We start from the raw sequence: 27859 nt of genomic DNA on the forward strand, positions 1-27859 counted from the left end.
AACCAAACCTTGTCCCACATTTCTCCAGGATATTGGATCATTTTTTGTGTTCCTTCTCCACCAAAATGAAAACAAAGAAAAATTACCAGAACAACCCTTCTTGAAAGAGTTGTCTATGCTGGTTCTGACCATCTGGCCAAATTAACTTCCCATTTCCCTCCTCACCCTTTAGTTCTGCTAGCCATAATGTGCCAAGGTCAACTCAAGGCCATTAATGCTCTTGAATTTGATAATCTAGTACTTTTCAGTTCTAGGCACATCAGGTTCAAATGCCAATAAAGGAGTCTTAAATAAAGGCTAGTTGCTCATTAACTTACCATCTACTCTTGTGATACTGGGTTTATACTGTCACTAAGAATCTCTGGTATGGATTGCATGCCTCTGTTTCTCCAGAATTCATATGTTGAAAGTCTAACTCCTAATAGGATGGTATGGAGTGGTGGGGGCTTTGGGAGGTAATCAGGCCATGAGACTGAAGCCCTCTTGGATGGACTAATGCATCTGTCCGGTTTGGGTGCTCTTCATCAAACCCAGGGCCTTGCACACATGTCAATGTGCTCTCCCGCTGAGCTGTATACTAAGGCTTGGATGAATGCACTTTGAATATAGGAGAGAACTTGCATCCTCTCTCCACAATCTACCGCCCGGTGACATACTGAGAAGCCAGTCATCTGCAAAGCAGGATAGAGGCTCTCCATAGACATGGATCTGCTGGCATTTTGACCTTTGACTTCTCAGCATCTACAGTGGTGAGAACTTAATGTATGTTAAGTCATCCAGGCTGTTGTACTTTGGTATAGCAGCAAAACCCAAATAAGACAGTCCCTGTTAAAGAAAATGACATGCCAATGTACCTTTTATTTGCCAGACTCTTATCTAGACCCAGGAGAAAAGCAAGGAACAGGAAAAATACTCTGTCTTCAAAGCACTAACATTACAGATGTTATAGCATGGTGCCAGAATCCATATTTCCTTATGACTTATCTTTGGTTCTACCAAGATAACTGTCACATAAAAATTCATCTACATACGTGTATGTTTCATACACGAGTCTCATAAATATGTCGTAATATATACCACATTTGTGATAGACATTAACTTATTCAGAAAATAACTGTTAACATTTGTAATCCAAATAGCACTAGACATTACTTAGGAATATAGAATGTTTTTCCAATTTTTGGTGCTGGGGATGAAATCCAGGGCCTATTTCATGCTCTGCCCTGAGCTATCCCTGGGTCCTTTATTCTTACCTTCATAGCTTAGTATGGGGAAACAGAAAGCAAATTCCAATAGTACTAGCTGATAAGTGTTGTGGTAAAGGAAGGCACAATTAGAAGAGAAGTTCTCAGTGGGAAGGTATGACTAAGCTGAATCTTTAACGATATGTGAGTTGACAGGACAAGGGGAGGGAGAAAAACACGCATGGTGTCAAGTCACAAGGCAAAGAAGCTAAAATAGCATGAGATAGTCTAGGAAGTGTATGAGGGCAATATGCCTCATAAGAAGGAGAGGCAGAAGGGCAGAGAGAGAAACAGAGAACTCAGGGGGCAGGTACAAGAGACGAGGCAGCAGAAATGGCTTGCAAACCAAAATGGGTCTTATTTATTAGCTTATAAAAACTTCCAATTTCCATTATAATCAATGGATAACTACTGAAGGACTAAAAGTGGGGAATGATATAATCTGTTTAATTTTAGAAAGACCACTCTGGCAGGACTAAGGAAGATGGAGTTAGACAACAGAGGGAACAGACAAGCAGGAGGCCGACAGGGGCTGTCAACAGAAAATAATGCAGGTATAGTCTAGGGCAAGAGTCTCATAGAAGGTGAGAGAATATTTAAGAGCTCTTAGAAGAGAAAAAAAAATCATGAACAGTCACCGACAACAGTAGACCTTGTGTCTGCCTGCCCAACACTCAGGGCCCTGCTAGTCCTTGCTCACCAAATCCACTTTTTCCCAGAGAGCCAATCTCCTTCCTCATCCTTGTGCACACAGAAGGACCTATCCTCTTGCCGTTGCAATATGTCTAACTTAACAACAGCAATCCATTCCTGTGACCACAGATGGTTAAGGGTGGGTATTTGGTCCAGTTAGACTCAATAAAACATATGGGCAAGTAGTCTGACAGCATCTAGGAAACAATTTCTTACTCAACAAAAATAACCTACAGAGACAAGCTAGGTTTTTGTGTTTATGAATTGTGTTGAAAAAACGCTGAGCAACTAGACACCTAATGCTCAGGTATCGTAATCAAGAATAAGGTCATCACAGAGGGAAGAGGATAATGGATCCCTGACTCTTCAGTAAATTTAGTAAATTAACCAATCTTGGAGCAGCAATATCTCTTGTCTAATTGTTCTGCTATTGCTTCAAGAAAACCAGAAAATATTCTTTAGTAGGGAGGCTAAGACTAAAGGATAACTGCCATATAAACTCTCAAAATATACTTAAAAAAGGTTAATTTATTTCTATTATGTGTACTTTGCCATATGGGTATTTTGCCAGGATGTATGTTTGTGTATGCAGTGCATGGAGAGGTGGTTGGGTCCTCTGGAACTGGAGTCACAGATGGAGCACATTTGGGTGCTGGGAACAGAACCTGGGTCCTTTGGAAGGACTGCCAATGTTCCTAACCATTGAGCCATTTCTCTAGCCCCCAGAAAGAATATTCCAGTACTTTGTCAAATCCAATTATTCAATCTCCAATTTGCTTTACTTAAAATGAGTCAAGCTTGAGTAACAACTAGAAAGTCTACAGGCTCCAATCACAACATTATGAGTTACAGAATGAGTTAAAGAACGTCGACTCACCTTTGCATAAGCTTTCCCACCCTTTAATTCCTGCAAATACAAAAAACACTATAAGGATATGATATGATGAAGGATTTAAAATGCAACCTGTAGCAAACAATTCTAAAGTAGATATTTGTATGCTAGTAAATATCAGACAGTAAAAGCAGAATGATTTTAAATCCAACTATTCAAATCAATAACACTAATCTTGAAAATAACCAAAATTTTTACTTTGCTTGCAACTTTATTTACTTACCTAGTATTTGGTATGGAGTCTCTCTGCGACTGACCCTGAGCTCCTGAACGTCAAGTGACTCACCTCAGCTTCCCATACAGCTAGGACTGCAGGCCACATTTTTGAATTTAGGATACCAAACAGCTGTGAGGACTTAGAACTATGCCTGCCACACTGTGTACTTTCTTTCCTTTTATTATCACAGGCAGACTTCCTTTCTCCAAAGTCACCTTGAAAACATGTTTACTGAAGAGTTTTTGCTTCTCTTCCGCTTTTCTCTTTCTGGTTCATGAAGTGTTACCTATCACTCCTGTCTTTCACACAATGTATTTACATAAGTCCAGACAGCCTACAGTGAGCTCTGTTATTACTTATGAATATCTGCTGCTCTTTCCCTTTCCTGCCACTATTTCTACTCCATATGAGCAATCGAAGTTTCTTCTTTAGTGGGTCACTCTCATATCCCTAGTAGTGCCTTTCTTTTTTCCTCTCCTTTTTATTGATTAATTTAATTTACATCTTGGTCATAAGTCCCTCTCTCCTCTCCTCCTAGTCCCACCCTCCTTCCCTCATCCCCTCTTCCCTATTCTTCAGAATAGGGAAGCCCCCTACCCAGACACCCCAGCTCATCTATTCACATGAGGACTGAGTTCATCTTCCTCCCCTGTGGCCTTGTATGAAAGTCCCCATCAGGGGGAAGTGATCAAAAAGCAGGCAACATAGTTGATGTCAGAGATATCCTCCACTGCCCTAACTAGTAAGCTGACATGAAGCCTAAGATGCTCATTAGATTTATCTTCTTGTGGTCTGTGCATTGTAGTATGTCTGTTCTGTACAATATGACTAAAATCCGCTCATAAGTGAGTATAGACCATGCATGTCTTTCTGCTTCTGGGATACCTCATTCAGGATGATCTTTTCTAGTTTCATCCATTTGCCTTCAAATTTCATGATTTCCTTGTTTTTAATCGCTGAGTAGTATTCCATTGTGTAAATGTACCATAGTTTCTTTATCCATTCTTTGGTTGAGGGACATCTAGGCTATTTGCAGTTTTTGGTTATTATGAATAAAGCTTCTGTGAACATAGTTGAGCAAATGTCCTTGTTGTATGGTAGAGCATCTTTCTGGTGTATGCCCAGGAGTGGTATAGTTGGGTCTTGAGGTACAGCTATTCCCAGTTTTCTGAGAAAGCACCAGATTGATTTCCAAAGTGGTTGTATAAGTTTGCACTCCCACCAGCAATGGAGGAGGGTTCCCCTTGCTCCTCATCCTTGCCAGCATGTGTTGTCACTTGAGTTTTTGATATTAGCTGTTCTGACAGGTGTACGATGGAATCTCAGAGTCTTTTGGATTTGCTTTTCCCTGATAAAGAAATGTCCTCTAAGTGTTCCTTGACTCCTCAGCTTGATGATTTTCATTGCTGTCCTCTATGGTCAAAATTGAAAAGACTCATACAGTCTTCTGCAGCATTCTATTCGAGTCAACTCCCCCCAGCTGGGTTTCTCCTCATTTTCCCTCTCTATTAGCTCAAGCTCCCCAGTGATCTTCATTTTATAAAAGCCAAAAGCTCTGCTTCCACCTCAGCCTCTCAGCAGCCGTGATGGCTTGGCCACTGACCTCCATTCTTACACCATTTTCCTCTTTACACCTCCCCCACATTACATCTGCCCGGTTTTCCTCCTGCCTTTCTGGCTGCTGTTCTTTCTGCCTCTCCTTTTCTGCATCCATGCCTTTCTTTAGCTTCTGCAGAAAGAATGTTAGCTGTGCCTTAGTTATATGCTCCTGCTTTCCATGTAACAGAATCCCGTCCTTTTAGTTGGGTATCTGGAATGACTATCTCTGTGAAAACTTCTACCCTCAAACCTAAGCATTTCTACTTTGAGATATTAAAACCGACTCTTCCACCACCTCAGCAGCAGCATAAACTTATAAAAACAGTGCTTCTCAACCTTCCTAACGCTGCAGTGCTTTGATACAGTTCCTCATGTTGTAGACTCCCAACCATAAAATTATTTTCTTATTGCTACTTCATCACTAATTTTGGTATGAATTGTGCAGAGATGGTGGACCATTTCAAGGAAGTAGTATTTTCCAGCTACAATGGGACAGATGCACATAGGGGCTCACAGCAGTTGGAACCAGCATACACAAGACCTGCACGGGCTCAGTCCAGGGAAATTCCAGCATTGGGGGAGGGATGTGGAAAAAAAATCCAACTACCAGTCACATAGTTGGAGGAGATACTGGTATTTGCTAGCTGCTGGGAGAGGGCAATCCGTTTTCTTCAATGATGCATCACCCTCCAGGGCTGGCCCCACTCCCCAAGAGCAGCTGGACAACACAAGGTGAACTAGATTAAAAAAAATAAGAAAACTCAAAGTTGGGTGGATAGGGTAGTGAAGGTGGGAGGCGAAGGAAGAGCTATGATGGGGGGGTGTTAGTACAACAAAAATGCATTGGATGACATTTTCAAAGAATTAATGAAAATATTATTTTGTAAAGTTATTTTTTTTAAGTAAAGAATAGGAATTTAATAAATGACACGATGCAGACACACACACCCCAAACTCATACAGATGCAGTTGATGCCCATCTGTACAGTGATTCTGAGAAGAAGCTTCTTTTGAATCTTGAGCTATAACTGCAGGTTATCTACCGAATTTTCCAAGGAAATTTAATTTATTACTGTAAGTGTGAAGTGACAGTTCAGCCGTTAAAACAGATCTAAATAAAGTGAGTCAGTGACTGTAGCTAATTATGGTTCCTGAAAGGCGAGGAATAATAGGCTATTTTTATACCTTCCGCACAGACACTCTGTAGAAACACGGGTCCAGGGTGCCGGTGGAGGCGCTGGCACTCATTTTGCACATAAATGAAAACTTCTTTCTCCAGCGGACACAGTTGGCTTGCACCACCTCCCTGAACAGGGACACACAGAAACCGAAAAGCCAGTTAATTACTATGTTAGAAACACTCACAATTTCACTCAAGTCCACGATGCCAAGTTAGATACAAGTCAGTATGTGCAGAAGTGGCTCAGTGTGTGAAATGCTTGCTGCAGGTGGGAGAAACGGAGTTTGCACCGTGGAAAAGCCAGGTGTCTGTAATCCCGGCCTCTGAGAGACAGGGACTCCCTGACTAGCCAAACTAGTCAAAATGGAGAGCTCTGGGTTCAACTAGAGGACTCCACCTCTATCAAACACGTGAAGAGTACTGACATCATGCTGGGCTTCCAGCACACACAGGAAAACATACAAATGCAAAAGTCAGTATTTGCAGGCAGCAGAGGCAGAATAATGCAAATAAGTTAACTTTCTCATCAGTCGGTTTAAAGTGAATCTTCAGTGTACATTTAACTTCTGTGTGTTGAGCATTCTTCTAAATGTTTAAAATACAAGATGAAGGACAGAATTCCTAACCTTGCAGAGCTTCATGCAAGAGACAGAAACACACAAATACCCTACTTTCTCTCTGGCTATTTCAACAACATGAACTATGATTCCAGATCTTAAAACTTGATGCTTAATCTCACACTAAGTCTCAAATGTAGCTGGCACTTTCCTCACCACACAGAACAGGAATTTAAGCACAGGAGGGGAGTTAACTCAAGATAATTTAGATTGTGAGCACAGGCATCACACTCAAGCCGCCCATTTAATTCTGGAGCCCCCTTCCAACAGCCCTAAATCTGCTGTTTTCCCAATAACTCTTTTCTTTCATGTTTCCTGACTTTTGTACAAGCTGTTCTCTTTACTATTCTGTATAGACACATGGGACTTAGCCTTCAGGCGAGGGGGAGGAAGCTGGAGAGATGGCTCAGAGGTTAAGAGCACTGTCTGCTCTTCCACAAGTCCTGACTTCAATTCCCAGCAACCACATCTGATGCTCTCTTCTGGCGTGCAGACAGAGCTCATGCAGATAGAGCTCTCATACATGGCTCTGTGGTTAAGAGCGCTGACTGCTCTTCCAGAGATTGCTGGTTCAATTCCCAGCACCCACATGGCAGCTCACAGCTGTCTGTAACTCCAAGATCTGACACCCTCACATAGACACATATGCAGGCAAAACACCAATGACCATGAAATAAATAAATCATTTTAAAAACAGAAAGAAAAAGTAAACATTCTGCTTATGGAAGGAGAGAGACAGTTGGGGTTGTAAATAGAGAAAAATGGAGAAAGCAAAAGAATATTCTCTAGATTTACACATCAGTTCAGTTAATATACACAAGACAACATTTTAATAGAGCTTATCTAATATATACTTTCTTTTTGAGATAGGGTCTTACTATATAATCTTGCTGGCTGGAACTCACTATCCAGACAAGGTTGGCCTTGAATTCAAGGAGATCAACTTGCCCCTGCCTCCAGGGTACCATCACACCTTGCCTTAGTATTCTTATTAATTCTTTGAGATTTTCAGACATGCATATCAAAATGTATTTTGATCATAATCACTCCTACTCATACCCCTAATTCCTCCCACCTCTGTTCCCACCTCCCACTCCCTTCCCAACTTCATGTCTTCTTTTGCTAAAACAATCCACTGAATCCAATTTGGGCGGCTCACATACTCACAGGTCTAGGGGCATCCATGGAGTACAACTGGTCTACCAGGGGCCACATCTCTAAAGAAAACCTGACAGCCCATACATATCCCAGAAGTGTCACCCCTAGCTCCTCAGCCAGGGGTGAAGGATCTTGAGTCCCTCCCGACTTCCTGACTGCAGGAAGCCACAGCTGCTGGGAACTCATGACTACAATAGTCCTGTCAGACCAGAAAATACTGTTTTCTGTCTGTCCTCCCTTACCTCTGCCTTACAGTCTTCCCACCCCCTCTCCCGTGATGGTTCCTGAGGGCACAGGTAAAATGAGTTTGATTTCTTTAGCAAAGTACAGAGGAGGATCACTTCTCTGGAGCAATAGAGACCTGTGGGTGAGGTAAACATTTAGATAACGGGCGGAGAAAAGGACAAATGAGGTGAATACAAGTGTGTCAACTTGTCACTGCCTCGTGAATCGCGTGAATGTGTATTAGGATCACCGAGTTCAGTTTTAAAGATAAATGATGAAAAAAACAACTACACAGAATTTTTAATTATTGTTTTCCTCTCAACATTGCTTGCTCCAAGACTCGAAGGCATCAGCCACATATCTGCAGCTTCAAAAGAGGCATGCAGATATACTGATGACCGGGTCCTTTGGGAATATACCTCAAGGTATGTGGCTGTTCCTGTCACTAAATCACTGGTGTAGGATCAGGTATCAGTAACAATAATTTATAAAAGCATGAGTTTATTGTCCTTAGAAAAGTCACATATAAACTTCTAGCTGAAGCTAGCTTCTACTTTCTCCCCCAAACTTTAGTTTGTTTGTTTGTTTGTTTGTTTGTTTTTAAGGCATCATCTCATTGTAATATAAAAACGAGCAGTCAGGGACAGACAAGTGGTAACTAATTTAGCAATTAAGGAAATCTGAACCGGACTCAGTCGACACTCAAAGCCAAGAGTGGACTCTTAAATTGGTTCTGAAACAAAATGGAAGAAGGACCAAAGGTGGAAGGATTGAAAGCTGTTTTAGGAGCAGCCAGACCCTGACCCCTGCAGGAAGCTCAGGTCTGTTCTCCTGACAGGGGGAACAGATGACTCTCTGGTCTGCTTGACCCCAGGGCGGGTCTCAGTGGCATGTGGACAGCAGAGTGACCGGAGGACAGCATGGTGACTGGAGGAGTGAAGGATGAGTCAGTGCTGACCCTTCTTCCCTAGCTGGCTCCGGCAATGCAGGAAAAGGGGAGCATTCGTCAAGAAAACGCTAGTGGGATGGACACTGCGGGCGCCCAACAAAACAGTAAGTGCAGTAAAAACCCAAGATGCCGAGCGCCCTCCATCTGTGCAGAGTTTCTGTCAGCTTCAGAGCTGCAGTTACAGGTCAGCTTGCACCCCAGGGGAAGCTCTTATTAGAGAAAACAGATCAAAATGAACAGAAAAAAAAAAAAAAAAAAAAGCAGCTGCAACCAAACAGAGCTGATGCTGGAAGAGAGTTCTTAAGCGGAAAAAAAAAAAAAAATTATGGCTGGAGTGATGACTCACCCCCCACAGCTATCCTCCGACCTCTGCTCTCACACCCAGGCATGCCTGTGCAAACACACACACAGAGGTGTGATAATAAAAAGAAATCACATCTACTATACAGGACTAAAATGCTCTTTAAAAACAACAATAACACAGGCCCCTAAAACATGTTACTAGAAACCAAAACTCCTGGGCTCAGCCTTTCACTTGTCATTTTGGACTCACAGATAGCCCAGAGGCCAGCCTTCACGGATTGCACAACTAGGCTTCCTGCCTGCTACCTCTTACTATGCAAAAGGACCAGCATCAGAAGGCTGAGGGCAGGAGGGAGGAGAAAAGACAATGCATTCATTCTTCTGGCTATCTTGTTCTTAGGCATATCAGAAATGGACAGCTGCTGGGGACTGCAGTTTTCCAAAGTGTCTTGGCACATAGACTTTAAACCACATACATGTAAACCTTCGCTAAAATAAAAACTGGAAAATTAAGAATATTAAAGTACTGAAAAAAAAAATCTCAGAATGGAACAAAGTTACATATAGGAGACCAGCCTGGAGACCGGTGCCCATAATCCCAGTGCTGAGGAGGAGACTGAAGGAGGAGAAACACAAATTTTGGGTTGCACTAAAGACCACCTTTAAAAAAAAGTACTTAGCATTGAAAGCCATCATTATGGCTACTTTAAATATTCACTCGGCAAATATTCTTTATTGGCTAATATTTGAATATCAAAAAACCTCATTTTGGCCAACTTTCTGTCATAATAACCAATGTCAGAGTCAAATCAACTTAAAAAGAGGAGAGGTTTACTTTCGCTCATTGTTTTGGGGCTTCAGTCCACAACTGACTGGCTTTGTTTTACTGGGTCTTTGGCAGCAAGGCAGCCTATCATAGTGGAAGCACGTGATGGAGGAAAAGCTCTTCCTTCACAGCTAGCTAGCAAAATGAGGGAATGGGCCAGAGTTGCATAATCCGCTCCGGGAGCCTGACTCCTAATGACCTAAAGCCCTCCCACCTCTTAAAGATTCCATTGCCTTCTAACGGTGCCAACCTAGGAACAAGCCTAAACCACCTGGTCCTTTGGATCCAAACACATCTAGCCCTTAAAATGTTACTCAGCTAGATATTCTAGGAATTACATCAGAAATAAAAACAAAACACAAATACTACAAAGCCCCCAAACCTTGGTTTATGTTCTGTTGCTTTTTATTTGCTTATAAAATGTCAGTAATTCCCCAACTACCCTAACGAGAAACACATACTAGGTTTTTAAAACACCCTTACAATGTGGTATCTTTATAGTGATTGCATGTACCAAATCATATATGCTACCATTTGCATAATCATAGTGAAGCTTCAGCCTGAGTGACAAAATTCAAGATACCAAGTGGGCTCTCAGTGTACCTGTTGTCTTTAAAATATAGCTAAGAGGGAAGTGCTTCACGTTTATCTAGTTTATCTAGGGAGTGGAGGAGGCCAACAGTAAATCTGGTAGACATGGGGAGAAACTGGGTTAATAAGAGCAATAAAAATATGGGTAGAAAATGATAGCACACAAGGAGTGGGCTTTAATGAAGAGTATGGTATTGCACCTTCCAGGGAAAACCGTTCTTCTACAGTCCTCCCCTACCTGTGGTCGCCCCCTCTGACGACAATGCTGACAGTAGTTCCCGAGTGCTTTCAGTACACCAGGCGCCACATTCTACACATCCTAACACAACTCCATTTCCTTAGGAAAGGAGCAGAGGGACACTAAAGAGCGCATCCAACTTCACTGAGGTGGAAAGAACTGTGTTGCATTTAAGGCACTGTCTAGAGGAGACCCGCTCCATGTTCTCTCACTTCCCGGTTAGCTTCGGACATCCCAGCACCCCACTGAAACCCTGCTCACCAGTGAGCGGCAGGCTGCCACATCTGATGGGCTCCTTTAAATTTATTGTTAGTTATGTATGTGTATGTATGTCTTTGAGTGTATGCATGTCAGCATAAACATGCTCTAGCATGTGTGTGAGGCTCGGAGGACAGCTTGCATGCACCAGTTCTTTCTACCATGCGGATTCCAGGGGTGGAATTCAGGGTGTCAGCCTTGGCAGCAAGCACCTTTACCCGCCATGCCATCATGCTGTCCCCCTGACAGACTTTCCTGACATACTTGCCCTGTGCTATATATTCTTGAACTAGTCCTGCCCCTTCCTACTTTTGTGGGTATTTGTTCTCAATCCCATCATGTTCCTGTTTCTGTGTCTTTTTGCTCTGATGTTTTAAGTACTATGCACATACTAACATATGTGCATAAGCACATACAGCTAAACCGCTCTCTTTAGCGCTTGCATGCAGAGTATCCATCTGTTAACTGTTGGGCCTACCTGGTATCCCAACCTAGAAGGACTGAGGGCATACATCTGTGTCTCATGGTTCACCAGCAATCTGCTGACTCACCATATTAACTAGGTAGCTGAACTAGTCAAATATGTGGAGACTGCCAGTTGCTTATCTGGTATCTCTCCTCTTCTGTAGCAGATCTGCTTTTATACCCAGTTAAGCCTATTTTACAAACATCCTTTGCAGCTAGGGGGGAGAAGGAGTTGGTTCTATGCTAATGTGTTATCTTTAGAGCCCACTGGAAAGTAAAGGAAACTGTCCTTTTACCCTCTATTCCTTACTCTGTCTGAAAACTGCCCTGAGAGTGGTTGTGCGTGTCAGAAGCTATGACCAGGAAGCCACCTACATGAAAAACTGCCTGGTGATAATACAGAGAAAGACAGAAAGTGGGGACCAGGTAAGCCTGAAGTCCGAGTTGTCTCCATTTACACTTCCTAAGTTTATTATTAAAATGCTTGTTTTAGGTTCTATTCTGTGTAGATGAGCTAAATTCTGACACATCCCAAATCTGCTCACTCCCATACTTAGAAATCTGAGAGTCCCAATACTACTTCTGTGTGGAATGTGAATCCCAGAATCCTTTGCCATCATGCATCCCAGCACTTGGGAGGCTGATGCAAGAGGATTATGAACTTAAGGCCAGCCTGTGCTACATAGTGATATTCCATCTCAAAAAACAAAGCCATCAAACAAAATGAAACAAGATTACTTCATGGTCCTACGCTTTGGAATCTATTGTATAAACTGCCTATTAGGATAGCCCCATCCACAAATACGCCAGGTTCACTTCTTATAGATTAAAATGGCATCCAGCTGCATTAATTCTGCCTCCCAAGTATCAGACCAACAGTGTATGCGAGGGACTCTGGACAGGTCCTTATATAGGATAGCCTAGTAAGCCAAGAGGTCAGGCTTGGAGAACTAGATTTGTGGAAGTTTTACTTGTCTATTAACTACTTCATGCTGTGTGTAACAAAGACACCTTATCGAACAAAAACTCAGAAATTATTAAAAACGAACAATCACAAGTGGGGTAGTGCTGGCACAGGCCTTTAATCCTAGTGCTTAGGAGTCAGAGGCAGGTGGAGCTCAGTGAGTTCAAGGCCAGCCTGATCTACGCCAGCCTGATCTACAGAGCTAGTTCTAGGAAAGCCAGGGCTATACAAAAAGAGCTTGTCTCAAAAAACCAAAAACCAAACCAAACCGAAACAAACAAAACAAAACACAAACCGACAACCCCATAGATACAATACTACTGACATAATCCCATGAACACAGCCTGCCAAGCCGGTAAACATTAACCGAACAGTCCAGAAATACCTGGTACCAGGTATCAATTCCTGCCCATCACTTTCTAACTATTCAGAAATCAAGTCCTTTCCTGTGTCTAGCACCATTGTCCCGACTGAGGCTCTTAACATTTCCTTGAATTATTACAAAGGCCTCCTTAGTGATTCCTGCTCAAATCTACCTCCCTGAGATCTCTACCTGAGAGTATTGCTCACACCTGTAATCTCAGCACTTGGGAAACAAGCAGGAAAAAAAAAAAACTTAAGTGAGTTTGTTTGAGGCTAACCTGGGCTACACAGACTTAAAAAAAAAAAAAAGAAAAGAAAAAAGAAAATATACTTGTGTTCCTAAGGTGATTGATTACTCAGATTTTTCTGTGGTAATCTTTCATGTGTACACACAGACCTTGGGAAAAAGCTGTCCAAACTAAACAAATCAAAAAAAGCTGCAAAGTTAGTTTGTGACATTTGTTATTCTGATGGGTTACCATGGAAACCCACACAAACTACTTGGCAACTGAGATAAAAGTCACATTAGTAACTGTTTTCTGTTGGATGAGTCATTAACTTCCTTTGAGTTTTGAAAGGTTGCTCAACCACTGTCTAGAAAGAAAGCAAAGGAATGTGATTTGTGTTGATACTGTGGAAGCCAAACATTTCAGCGATAACATGATAAAGCTGCTGAAATGAACATGAATAAACAGAGGACTCAGAAGAAGATAAAGTTGCAATGGTCATTGTTTGTATTTCACAGAATGGAAGGAAATCTAGAATGTTGTTGAAAACCGAAACACAAACTAAAATGGAAGTTGACGGAGCCAATCTTTGTGCCTCCTGAATACTATAGCAATGTCATTATCATTTTCCGATAACCAGCGAATGTGTACTCTAGACGCATATTTAGAATTACGCCATGTCCTGATTATTCAAGACATTTTCCACCTTTCACAAAGAGCGATAAAAGAAAATCTGCTATGAGGAATGGAAGCTGGTTGCCAGAAATCACAGTGTGGAAGTTAGGTGTTTTTCCCACAGCCAGTCTGGGTTCAAACCCTGTCTCAGCTACCTGCCAGGGGCTGCTCTGGCACATTTGCTCATATTCACAGTGCCCTCTCTGAGATTAGTACCTGCACCTCATGGGAACCTGGGGAGACTAAATAAATTATTACACATTGTTCTGAACAGCTCTGGAGTACAGTGGAGCTCTATGATAAATGTTAGAGCCTATTATTTTTAAGGATATATGTACTTGTAAGTACTATTTCAGTTTGCCCGCCAAAGTAAAATAATAGCCAAATTTATAGAGATTTGTTGTTTTGCTTTTCATTTGTTTATTTGTTAATTAATTAATTAATTAATTAATTACACAGCATTCTGCCTGCACGTGTGCCTGCATGCCAGAAGAGGGCACCAGATCTCATTATACATAGTTAAGAGCCACCATGTGGTTGCTGGGAATTAAACTCAGAACCTTTGGAAGAACAGCCGGTGCTCGTAGCTGCTAAGCCATCTCTCCAGCCAAGATCTACCTATTTTAAAAGCCATGTAGAGATCCTGACAAAGAAGGAACTTCTGTGAACTGAAGGAAAAACAAGTGTTTTAAGACTGTGAGGATTAGTTAGATCCATAAAACTGACTTTTAGTTACAATGCTAAAGAGACACGAATCGATCAATTCCAGCAACTTTTTGGGCTTGAGGAATGGTAGTGATATCATCAGGAAACTGCACAGTACAAGATTGGCTTTACTTATTCACTCACTGGTTCCTTTGACTAGTGGGTCTTCCTTTTGGAAATGCTTAGCAGGCTGACAGGTGTATAGAGAGAACTCAAAAAATGAGGTAAGATGTACCACAGTTTCTGCATCCATTCTTCAGTTGAGGGGCATCTGGGCTGTTTCCAGCTTCTGGATATTACAAATAAGGCTGCTACAAACATGGTTGAGCAAATGTCCTTATTGTGTACTTGAGCCTCTTTTGGATATATGCCTAAGAGTGGTATGGCTGAATCTTGAGGAAGCGCTATTCCTAGTTGTCTGAGAAAGCGCCAGATTGCTTTCCAGAGTGGTTGTACAAGTTTACATTCCCACCAGCAGTGGAGGAGGGTTCCCCTTTCTCCACAACCTCTCCAGCATGTGTTGTCACTTGAGTTTTTCATCTTAGCCATTCTGATGGGTGTAAGGTGTACATCTACACAATGGAATATTACTCAGCAATAAAAAAACAAGGAAATCATGAAATTTGCAGGTAAATGGTGGGACCTGGAAAAGATCATCCTGAGTGAGCTATCCCAGAAGCAGAAAGACGCACACGGTATATACTTACTCATAGACATATAATATAGGATAAACCTACTAAAATCTGCACACCTAAACAAACTAATCAAGAGGGAGGACTCTTGCTAAAATGCTCAATGCCTATCCAGAAAGGAAAAGAGGATGGACATCAGAAGAAGGAGAAAAGAGGGAACAAGTCAGGAGCCTGACACAGAGGACCTCTGAAAGGCTCTGTCCTGCAGATTATCAATGCAGATGCTGAGACTTATGGCCAAACTTTGGGCAGAGTGCAGGGAATGTTATGAAAGAAAGGGGAAACAGTAAGATCTGGAGAGGACAGGAACTCCACAAGGAGAGCAACAGAACCAAAAAAATCTGAGCACAGGGGTCTTTCCTGAGACTGATACTCCAACAAAGGACTATGCATGGAGATAACCTATGACCCCTGCATAGATGTAGCCCATGGTAGTTCAGTATCCAAGTGGGTTCCATAGTAATAGGAACAGGGACTGTCTCTGACATGAACTGATTGGCCTGCTCTTTAATTACCCCCCCCCCCCCAGGGAAGAGCAGCATTACCAGGCCACAGAAGAAGACAATGTAGCCACTCCTGATGAGACCTAATTGACTAGGATCAGAAGGAAGGAAAAGAAGACCTCCCCTATCAGAGAAATTGGGGAGGGCATGCGTGTAGAGTGGGGAGGAAGGGAGGGATTGGGACAGGAGGCGGGGAACCACAGGGGGGATACAAAGTGAATAAAGTGTAATTAATAAAGAATTAAAAAAATGGGGTAAGGACTCAAAACATGAATGTGAGTCTTCACCACAGGAAAGGCCATCTGGGAAGAGGGGCAAGGGGGGAAGGGAAGAGGACAGCCTGCAGGGCCACCAGTACCAGAGTAGGAGAGGGTCAGGGGAAGCAAAGGAGGTGTAGGGTCAACAGGAGAAGAAAAGAATGAGGGCATCAGCAAAGGCAACAGGAAACAGTTTTAAGAAAGCCCTGTTCAGCACTGTTAGACGTGGCAGAGAGGTCAGGTATGATGCAGACCACAGAGGGGTCACTGGATTTAGTAACAAAAAGTCACCTATAACGCTGGAGAGCGCAGTTTGGTTATAAGCAGATTAGTACGAGGCATAGATACAGAGATGTGGACAACTTGTTTCAGATCTGTTAGGAATGAAGTGAGGGTGAGGAAACTTAGGGAAACTGAGGACATGACATGAGCGAAGATTTCATTTCAACATGTGGGAAATTTCGTTAAGCACTCTTTAGTACTGATGGGAGGGGGTGGGGGAGGGCGAAAAATAGTGTAGGGACCAAATTCACCATTTGGCCAGGCATGAAAAATGGCGCTGGAGAAGACTAAAATCTGAAATGTAAGAAATAGTAGAATCCAGACCATAGGCAGGGACTGGCCCTGGACAGAAGGGGTCACCTATTATGAGGCAAAGAAAGACACTGAATAGTCAGAGATGTCAGCAGATAATTCTTTACCACCATGAACTCTTCTAATGAGAAAGTTCATATAAAATGTAACATTCCTTAGCACACAGTAGGTACTCAAACAAGTGTTTACTGAACACTTGATTATTTTAAATCTTTTATTTTTATTTTTTATTTTTGAGACAGGGTTTCTCTGTGTCGCCTTGGCTGTCCTGGACTTTCTTTGTACACCAGGCTTGAACTCACAGAAATTCGCCTGCCTCTGCCTACCGAGTGCTGGGATTACAGCTGTGTGCCATCATGCCCGCCTACTTGCTTATTTAAATATGCTATAAACATTGTAAAATGCCTCTATAGCTTCATGTAAGAAAAAAGTTGCATTCTGTGGCTGACAGATATCCTGATGAAGACACACATGCATGCCACGCATGTGAAAATGCACACACATGCCCACATAGCACATACACATACCTATGAGAGAATGCATTCCTTGCATGAGGTAGAAGAAAATTTATAAACCATGCATGTAACCAGGAAATAATATACAGAACATGTAAGGAATTCACAACTCAACAATAGCAGCAGAAAAAGAAAAAAAAAATCTTGATTAAAAATGGACCAAAGGCTTGAACAATCATTTCTCAAAGGTTTGACCAATTGGCCAACAAATTAACAAAGAGGTGCTTCCCACTAATGTCAGAGAACTATAAATATAAACCCAAATGAGATGACAGCCACACTAACTAAAGTATTGTTACTAAGTGCTGATAAGGATGTAGGAAAAAAAAAAAAAGAGGATTCTGTTGTATGGTTTTGGTAAAGCCATTGTGAAAAATGATACGGAGGTTCCTCAAAAAATTAAAAATAGAACCATGACATGATCCAGCAACCATACATACTTTTGGGCACATACCCAAAGCAAACAAAATCAGGGTTCTTTTGTTTGGTTGACTAGTTTTAGTTTGGTTTTTGAAGTTAGTCTTGCTGTATAGTCCGGGCTGGATCTTGAACTCATAATCCTCTTGTCTCGGGTTTCCAAGTGCTGGGATTATGGACAAGTGCCATCACAACTGTTTCAAATGAGTATTTTTAAAGAGACACCTGCAATCCCACTATTGTTTCAGAATTATTCATAATAGCCAAGATTTGGAAACAACCTAAGTGTCCATCAACACACGAAAGAGTAAAGAAAATGTCACACACATACACACACACACACCATTCTGTGTATTTTTAAAAAAGAAGGAAATTTACCCATTTGTAATGTGGCCTTGAAGATAGTAACCTAAGTGAAAATACCCAGATAAGAAAGAAAAACACTGTACATCCCATACATGTACAATCTAAAATTTGTCAAATTCATCCAAGAAAATGAATTAGGGCTGGAGAGATGGCTCAGCAGTTAAGAGGGCTGTCTGCTCTTCCAGAGGTTCTGAGTTCAATTTCCAGCAACCGCATGGTAGCTCACAGCCATCTATATTGGGATGTGATGCCCTCTTCTGGCATGCAGGTGTACATGCAGATAGAGCACTCATCTACATAAAAATAAATAAATCTTAAAAAAAAGAAAATGAGTTCATTTTTCTGTAACTATAACTTCCATTCAGCACCATTTCCATATTGTTTAAAGAGAATAATGTAGATACAGGTGACACCAAAAAAAATGCAATAGGAAAAAATATTTTCCAGAATAGTTTAAGGAAAGACCCACATTAAAAATTTGGGAATATAGTCTAGGAAAACTTAATAAAAGAAAACTAAACAAAGAAATCCCAAATTCAATAAGGTACAAATCCTGGTAGGATTTAAGAAATGAAAAAAAAAATCTACTTATGAATTATGACATTCTGAAAAAGGCAAAACCCTTTTTTATATGACTGTAAAAGGACCAGAGGCTGGAGGGAAAAAGAAAGGGGTGAACGGCGGGGGTGATGTAAGCAGTGAAACTATCCTACATGTTCTATATGGTGGCAATCATTGCTCATGTAAAAGTCCAAAGGATGTCTAGCACCAGCTGTGAATCCCAATGCAAGCTGTAGATCTGGGTGGTAATGACGCTGCCTGTGATGAGTGCTATGAAGTCTAGAGCGAACAGCAGAGGATGCTGTGTTCTGTGGAGCCTGGAGGCCACATGACAAATTTCTGTGCCGTCTGCTCAATTTCGCTGTGAAGTTAAAACTACTCTAAAAATAACGTCCATTCAAAACCTGACAACATATATAGGAACAAAAAAATATTTTTTATATCCCTGAAAACAAGGGAATAACTTTATAGAATTTAAAAGTTTCTATAAACTATAGATTTAATTCATGGCCAAAATTTTGCATTTTCTATGAAAGGACAAAATTTCTTTCAAGAGATTAAAAGAGAGAAAAATACTACTGCTACGAAAATACAAACCCTATCACACAAATATCTTTCTGAATACATATGCAAATGTTTAAGTGAATACAAAAATTAGGTTTTAAGAATAAAGCTTAGCAATCAAAACACTAGGCTATGCATTTTAAACAAAAAGGTTTTTTGTTTTTCTTTATGAATATTCTAAAAATGTATAAACATAGCTACAAACAGTTTCTAAAATTACAGATGCAATCAGCCAGTTTCAGATCAAGAAATTTATCAAGAAGTTTACAGAGATGGCTGAGTCAGTAAACAGTATCTGCCACAAAGGTTTGAGGACTTGAGTTTGGCTTCCTGGTACCCATGTAAATAGGTGGGTGTGGCAGCACGTTTGTAATCTCAGCCTTGGGGATACAGGCACAGAAGAGTGTACAGGGCTTGATGGCCATGCTGTCTAGCTGAATTGGTGAGCTCCAGGTCCGGTGAGAAACCTTGTCTCAGGAATGATGTGGAGGGTGATTGAAGAAGACATCCAGTGCTGACTTCTTACCTCCACACACGTACAGCTCTCCACAAACACACACACACACACATGGATAGGTACACATTCACCCACTAAGCTGGAGACCAATTAAAGGGGTCATCGAATACTCACTGATCTCTGGCCTCACATATTTATGGGGACGCATGAACACATATTCTTCCTCCCCCCCCCCACATAAAATAACTATATGGCTTTTATTATATAGGCTAAGTGTCAAACCTTCATTGGCTCATAACCTCTCTGTATAACCCAGGCTGGCTTTGAATTCATGATCCTCTTGTCTCAGCTTCTAAGTAGTTGGTACCACACAGGCTTGTACAACTAGGTATGGCTCTACCTACCATTTCAAAACTTCGAGCTCTGATTTCTCACTTGATGGGATCACCCATCATTCCTTATCCACATGCGTGTCTGCCTTCCTGTTATTCCCTTTCATTAGGATGCACATATACCCTCATCCACATGCTATAAAGGAGAGCGGACAGTTTTTCTTTTTTAAACTGTGTGAGTGTGTCCATCCCTGGGTGCACCTGTGCGTGAATATTTGTGAGCTATCTAAGACAGTCTGGGAGGGAGCTCAGATGCCCTTTTTGTTTGTTTTTGTTTCTGGCCACTGCAGGTACAATGCACACACATGGTACACATATATACATGCAAGCAAAACACCCATGCACACAAAATAAAACATTTCTTCTTCTTCTTCTCCTTTTTTTCTTCTTCTGGAAAACATCAAATAGCAGATGATGCCAGTGCAGCAGAAGGGCCCGGTGGTCCAGGATTAGGAGGCCACAGCGATTTCCTGGAGGATTTGGAAACAGTCTTAGGCCACTGGGCTCATGGAGGTAAAGCTGAAGACAAGGAGTGGATCCCTGTCACCAAGCCAGAGCACCTGGTTCAGAATTTGAAGATAAAGTCCTTGGAGTAGACCTATCTGTTCTCTCTGCCCATTAAGAAATCTGAGATTATTGACTCTTCCCCGGGTACATCCCTAAAGGATGAGGCTCTAGAGATCATGCCAGCGCAGAAGCAGACACGTGCTGGCCAGTAGACCAGGCTCAAGGCTTTTGTCACTATTGGAGACTACAATGGTCACGTTGGTCGTGGTGTTAAGTGCTCCAAGGAGGTAGACACGGCCATCCGAGGGGCCATCACTTTGGTCAAGCTTTCCATCATCCTTTTGTGGAGAGGCTATTGAGGTTGCAAGACTGGCAAGCCCTATGCTTTTCCAAGCAAGGCCACTGTGGCTCTGTCTTGGTGCATCTCATCCCTGCCCCCAGAGGCACTGGCATCGTCTCTGCTCCTGTGCCCAAGAAGCTACTGATGTTGGCCGGTATTGATGACTGCTACACATCAGCAAGGGGCTGCACTGCCACCCTGGGCAACCTTGCCAAGGCCACCTTTGATGCCATCTCCAAGACCTACAGCTACCTGACCCTCTGGAAAGAGACTGTGTTCACTAAGTCTCCTTGGACTTCATGTGAGACAGAACTTGTTTCATTTAAGCCACTTATTTTATTTTTAAAAAAATCTGCATCATGGCACCTGACGTACCTCCTAAGCCAAGAGGGGGAGCATTCCCATCTATATTAAAGTGATTTTTCAAGGATTAAAGAAAATAAGATGGTAAGATATACACAAATATACGTTCGCCATTTTAATTTTTGAAGGTATAAACTTTAAGACTAACTCAAGTCCTTGGTTATTAGCAATATTCCAGAATCCTCAGAATCCACTATCTTCTTTGGGTCTCTGTTTAGTGCATCCCCTCAAGGTCAACACCCTAAAATGAACACAGTTTGTTTTGTTTTGAGAGAGGGCCTTGCTGTGTAGACTAGACTGCCTCAATAGGTGATCACCTCACCTTTTTTTTTTTTTTTTTTTAATCGCTCACAGAGACATGAGGTCATGTAGTATCCGTTTTTCTGTACTCGGATTTTCTCATTTACTATACTGTCCTCCTGGCTCAGAATTTCTTTGTTTTTGAAGATAGAATAAAAAGCCATCATATATGCCACTTTTTTTTTTTTTTAAAATCTGGTCACCTGTTTGTAGACACAAATGTTGTTTCAATGTCTTGGCTACTAAGCACAGGTATCTTTCATTACCTTGGGATATATACCTAGAAGAGGAAGGCTGGATTCAGGACATAGAGTTTCCACCTTGTAGTCAAATAGCATTTTACAATATTGGTTACTTTTGGTTACTTGTGATCTCAGTGTGGAAGAAGTATTTGAAAAAACAAAACATTAGCCCAGCTTGGTGGTACACACCTTTAATCCCAATACTTGGAAGGCAGAAGCAGAGGTAGGTATATCTCTGTGATGTCCAGGTCAGCCAGGACTATATAATGAGACCCTATTACAAAAACCAGAACAAACAAAGAAATTCTGAGCCAGGAGGACAGTATAGTAAATGAGAAAATCCGAGTGCTTCTCCATCTTAAAAGTCAGCTTAAGGCAATGAAAGGGAAGTTGGTAATACATATCAAAGACCATAAAAATGTGTGAAAATCAGTAACTCCATTCCTAGACATCAATCCTAAATAATAACAGATGTGTACTATGCTGGTTATAAAGATGCTTCCTATAGTTTATAAAATTATTAACAAAAAGGAAGGAAGAAAATTACTTCCCGGGGTTTAGTTTAATCACTGGAATTAACACAATTGAAAAATAGGTAGCTATTTGAAATATTTTATAGTTGACTTTTTAATGATATAAAAGATAAGTTGAAAATATTTTAGGCATAGCCTGATCTCATTTTGGTTCAAAAAAGATGAGTGGCCAGGCCTGGTGGTGCAGGCCTTTAAATTCAGCATTTGGGGGGGGGGGGGGGAGAGGCATCTTGGTGAGTTGGAGGTTAATCTGGTCTACATATAAATTCCAGGCCAGCCAGAGTTACATGGTGAGATCCTGCCTAAAAACAAACAAACAAACAAACAAACAAACAAACAAACAAACAAACACATATCAGTGATCACTGTGAATGTGGGTAGTATGTATATGTATATGTATATGTATATATATATATATATATATATATATATATATATATATATGTATGTATGTATGTACATAGCCCTGTATGTATGTATGTATGTATATATAGGGGCCAATGGATGCTAGGTTACATAGCAAAATGCTAATAATGGCGGTAAATTCTGCATGGTTTATTTACCGGCAATATTTGCTATTTTTGCTTCTCTAAATTTTCCAAGATGAAAACATTTTTCCTTTTGCAATAAGGCAAAAATTAACTAGAAAGAGGCGCACAATGTGTAGTGAATTAAAATCTTGAAAACAAAGATGTTCTCTGGCACAACGAAAAAAAGAGATCCTTTTAGCTTGTTTACAAAGCCAGAGATCTGATACACAGATGTGTTCATCAGCTTCCCGGATACTCCCTGAGTTCACATGTGTTTTTCCATAAGCTCATGTGAAACTCGGAAACTTACTAAGTTACCAACACACACACACACACACACACACACACACACACACACACACACGCACAAGGCAAACTGGGAAATCACAGGCATGTAGGGAAATTCCCCTCCCATCATTCCTTTGTTTAAACAGACTAGAATTAAACATGTCCTCATAACTCCAGTGAGCTTTAAAAGTGATTTACACGCTTTACTAAGGGGAGTTTTGGAAAGATTCAAATAATACAATGTTCTGTTTTTCTGAAAGGTCTTCAAAAATGTTTTATTAGGCAGCCACTTGGCTTCAACTGAGTAGAGTGCTCATAAGTTTGATGTATTTTCCACATGTTTTCTTAACTGTGGTGAGACCTAATCACTTGCCTTAACCATTTTTAGTATCCCTCATTCAAAATCAAGACCTTTATGCTTTTTCCCCCAACTTTTTTTTTTTTTACTGATTAAACTTTCACAAGAGAATCTATATCCTTCTAAAATTCATTTTTCACTAATTATCTATAAACAAGCAAAACAGAGTAAGGATATTCTAAGTGGGATAAATAGGTTTATACAGCCCCCAGAGGCCAAGGATATAAGAAATTCACGTACCAAAATAACTGTGTCTTCAGGCCCACTGTCACCTTAGATGTACTATATTAAGCACACAACTTAGATCTTCAAATCTTCTACAGTTGTGGTTCTCAACTTTCCTCATGCCAGGACCTTTGAATGCAGTTCCTCATCTCGTAGTGACCCCAACCATAAAATGATTTAATTGTGCAGGGTGTGATGGAACACACCTTTTAAAGCTAGCAGTTGGGAAGCGGAATCAGGCAAAGCCCCGAGTTCAAGTCTGGTCTGGTCTACACAGTGAGTTCTAGGACAGCCAGGCCACACAGAGAAATCCTGGCTGGGGGAGGGGCTTGTTGCTGTTTTGTAACTGTAATTTTGCCACTGTTATGAATTGTAATGTAAATATCCCATAGGCAGGCTATCTGATACGCAGCCCTGGTGAGAGTCTTGACCCACAGGTTGAGAACCACTTCTCTACAGCCATGTACAATGTTCCTCTCAAACAAAACCAAAAGGGCATTTCCTTGACTTCCTTACTGCTGCCAATGCTAAAAGGAGGCCGCTGCATTATCGCCTGTCAGTTACTGACCCAAAAGCCCGAGTTCAGGTTCTCACGAGACCGTGTTGTTTTCACAGCCTCTCATTTGTCTCTCCATCTCTAATCTATCTATTCCCACTCAAATCCAAACAGCAGCAGGCCGCCAGCCAGCTTAAATTCCACTTTACTCACGTTACAACGAAGCTCAAGAACCCAGGATTGAATTCTATCCTTTGATCAGGGAACTCAAACCCTACAATGTCATTCAAAGCCCCTTTCTAATATTATCTGCTGCCTGTTCATGGGGACTCTCTGCCATCAGGCTGCTGTAACACCAACTCTATTAATGGCTTGTTCAAGCTGTCCTCCCACCTCACTCTCTTCCCAGTGCAAATCCACCCTCTTGGCAAGTTCAGCTCAAATCCGAATGCAGGCTTCAGCAACCATCCCAGCGGTAAATAAAGGCCTCTTCCTTTTCAAAACTCACAAAGCGCCTGACCCACTGATGAAGTAGTAAGCCATATGTCTTCTCCCACTGACCAGGCAGCAGACATCTATGATCTAATTTCATTAATCAGAGGTAATTCCCTCAGGGACCCGTGTGTTTGCTTTGCTTCTTACATCCCTCCAGAGAGCTAGAAGCCCGCTAAGTGCTTAAATGACATTTGGTGAGCAACGAATCATCCGCAGGTTTCCTTTTTGAACAAAGCCAAGTTGTGTGTGTGTGTTTGGTGTGTAGCCATCTGTGCGTCCACTAAACTCTTCTCTCACAGCACAGATATTATTTTGTATTGGGTCCCTACATGCCTAGGGTTTGGCAATTCTTAGAACTTAATGGACTCAGCATACACCTGTACTCATTGCTGAAGATGTTATAGTTCTGAGATGCACAGCAGAATCAGCTCACAGTTTCTCTAGCACTGGATTGGGGCAATGTGCTGTCTATCAAGGAATCACAGAAGGTTTAACTAGGATTCGTGGTTTAGGCAACTGGCTTTTGTTTAGTGGGATCCAAACTCTCAGAAGGCATTTAGCATGAACCACATGGCTTATACAAACAGTTGAAGCACAGTAAGCCACCTTCATCATCCAAGGCAATCTTGTCAGCAGGCCTTTCTAAGATGGCAGTCTTCGGCCTGCTTTAATTCTTTTGCACAGAAGTCATTCCATATTGCTAGGGGAGAAATGTTAGTGCTGACCACTTCTGATTCATAAGGATCCCCTGGAGTAACTCTCAAGTTAAAATCTAGCATTTTAAAGATGGATTATCTAGACTAGCACTTGCTATTTAAGCTATATAATTTTAATTATTTCAGGTTTTTTATTTCTCCCAGTAAATCCAGGTATCTTTCTTTTATTGGTGTGTGTGTGTGTATACATGCATGTTTTACGGTTGACTCATGTAGTCCAGGCTAGCCTCCTTCTGCTTCCCAAGTTCTGGGACTGAGGTTTGCACCACTATTCCTTGCTCAACGGATAACCCTTAAGCCAACACTTTGGTAGAATAAAGGACTTTGTAGAACATCTAGGTAAACTTGTTCATCACCAAATGCCAAAGTGCTGTAAGTATTACAGGCTCACTATCCTAGGAAATCCTCAAGACAACCTCAAGTCACTGACTGTTAAGTTTTCCAAATTTTCGCCATGGACACCTCAGTAAAACAATGTAGGTTCCCGCTGCAGAACTGAGATTTTTCTTAGACTCACCTCATTCTAAGCTATTGCTCTTCTTAGCTTTTACACACGAACTCACCGACCAGCTTCAAAAGCACACACTCTTACCACAAATCAGTCCCTTCAGACTATATTATTATTATTATTTTGGCTAGTTATAGTACCTTTTTTCTCTCAATAAAACCAGATTTTAGTTAGAGGAAGGGTTTGTTTAACATGAGCTACTTGATTTTTCCCCCCCTGCTGAGGAGAAATCAAATTATAGCCTTTGCAACCTTAAATTATTAGGCAGTCACCAATTCAGAATCTCTTCAACAGCACACACCTTTTCCTTCTGTCTGGAATGATGCTGTTTGAAGCTAGCTAGACCTGGGCCAAAATCTTGGCATTATGTGATCAGATAGGAGGGGATCTTGGGAAGGTATGTCTCCTAAGACTCAGTTCATTTACTTGCATAATATGAACCTTTACCTCATAGCCCCGTTTAGGGTAGTAAATAAGAAAGCACGTTTAAAAGACCCAATGGACATGTTTACTGGGGTGGGTGGGTGGAGAGACTGCTTCTGATTGATGATTTGGCTTGTGCTCCAGGCAGGAAAGGAAGTAGAAGAGAAAGAAGGTGGTAGAGCAAGTTCTGACCACCAGGCGTCACCACTTGGGTCAGAAGCCCCAGACTATCAGCTCCAGGTTGAGGGAGGGGGTAGGAACCCTGTAGAAAAACTCTGTCTAGGCTTCAGGGTAAGGCTGTCACTTGAACCCCATGTGGTGTTCATATATATATATGATATATATGAATATATATATGAATATATAACTATATATGAATATATAACTATATATGAATATATAACTATATATGAATATATATATATATATATTTACAGTTCATTGTCCTCAGACAGTAGTGTTAAGATGGTTGTAGTATAATCAATTAGCTGAATGCCTACAGGTTTGTCATCACAGTTTAATATTAAAAATTATCCTCAGTGGACTTTTTCTTTTCTTTGTAATTTTGAGGATCAATAGCGCTTGCTTCACAATCCGTTCATTTAGGCAATTTGGCGTTTTCTGGCTTCAATAGGCTTCATTACTGCTACAGAGGGCAATTTTCTGGCTTCCATCCCACAACCCATTAACATTATTTCCTTTACATTATTAATGGGATGGCAGATACAAAGAATATTTTTAGTGTAAAAATTAAGTATATAGCAAGAAAATATACGTTGGCTATTAGCCCTTCTCGACTTTAAGAAGTTAAAAGTTCATTCCAAAACGTCTTCCAATTTTCTGCCTTCTTGTAGAGAAAAAAAACCTAAGGAGAAATTTATCAATCTTTGGGCTGCCCTGACATCACTCGAGGAATCCTGCCACACAAGGCTGCATTCTGTCACCTGCTGACAGATTCTCTCACAGTGCCTTATTTCAAAATGAGGACAGGGTCTGGTCTCTCTTGATTCTAAGTCCACCACTCTGAGACCCACTAGTGGCCACTTGAAGATGGGTAATTGAGAATATAAGCGCATTAACTGGAGAGCCAAAGACTACAGTCTTGTAGCCAGGAACACTTGACTCAAGACAAGCCCGACCAGGCGTATCCCAAACCCTCTCCTGGGCCACCCTAAGTCACAGCAGAGTCACAGAAATTATGTCAACCACAGGCAGTTCCGAGTGGGCATTCTTGGAAACTGGAACAGTTTGGGTCATTTTTGCTTCTCAAAGCTTTAAGATCTACTTTGTATTTTGGAAAAAAAAAAAAAAAAGGATGTCTTCGGAGAAACCAGACGCATCCTTTCTCTGTGTCCCTGTGTGTCTCCATCACTCCCGGTCCTGGAGAGGCGGGAGGAAAGCAGACACAGGGGCCACCTGGAGCCAGGAGCGCCGGAGTCCAGGCCAAACAGACCAACCCACGGCGAAGCACTGGCTGCCGTTCTTCCGATGCCCTGACCGAGTTCTGACTCGTCCCTGGAGGACGATGAGCTCACCGGGCTGGCGGCTCGACAGAGCAGAGAGGGCGCAAGCAAGGAAAGCGATGCTGAGCGCGCGACAAGCCCCCTGCCTGCGCGCGGGCGCGGGCGAGCGGCTCCCGAGACTCGTTACCTGGAGGACTCGGCGGTGAAGCTGCCGCCGTCCAGCAGCCGCATCTTGCAGAAGAGGACCCCGTTGACGAAGGGCACGGAGGAGAGCTCCTCCAGCTCGAAGTCCACCTTAAACTTAAACTTCTTCTTCTTCATCATCGTGAGGGCCAGGCGCCGGCGAGCGGGCTGCGCGAACGGGC

General features: G+C 41.8%; 1 protein-coding gene across 2 annotated transcripts in view; it reads right to left on the reverse strand.

The window, feature by feature from the left end:
* Positions 1 to 27818, reverse strand: part of Eeig2 (EEIG family member 2) — a 52480-nt gene extending 24662 nt beyond the window's left edge. For both annotated transcript variants that reach the window (XM_055618193.1, XM_055618194.1), the window contains exons 1-3: positions 27682 to 27818; positions 5831 to 5951; positions 2815 to 2844 (exon numbers count right to left, since the gene is read on the reverse strand). In XM_055618193.1, coding sequence (XP_055474168.1) covers positions 2815 to 2844; positions 5831 to 5951; positions 27682 to 27818 — 288 coding nt within the window. The remainder of the gene's footprint in view (positions 1 to 2814; positions 2845 to 5830; positions 5952 to 27681) is intronic.
* Between the last annotated feature and the right edge of the window lie 41 nt (positions 27819 to 27859).

The sequence above is a fragment of the Psammomys obesus genome, unplaced genomic scaffold (assembly GCF_907164565.1).
Source record: "Psammomys obesus unplaced genomic scaffold, mPsaObe1.curated_primary_1811, whole genome shotgun sequence".
Lineage (NCBI taxonomy): Eukaryota > Metazoa > Chordata > Mammalia > Rodentia > Muridae > Psammomys > Psammomys obesus.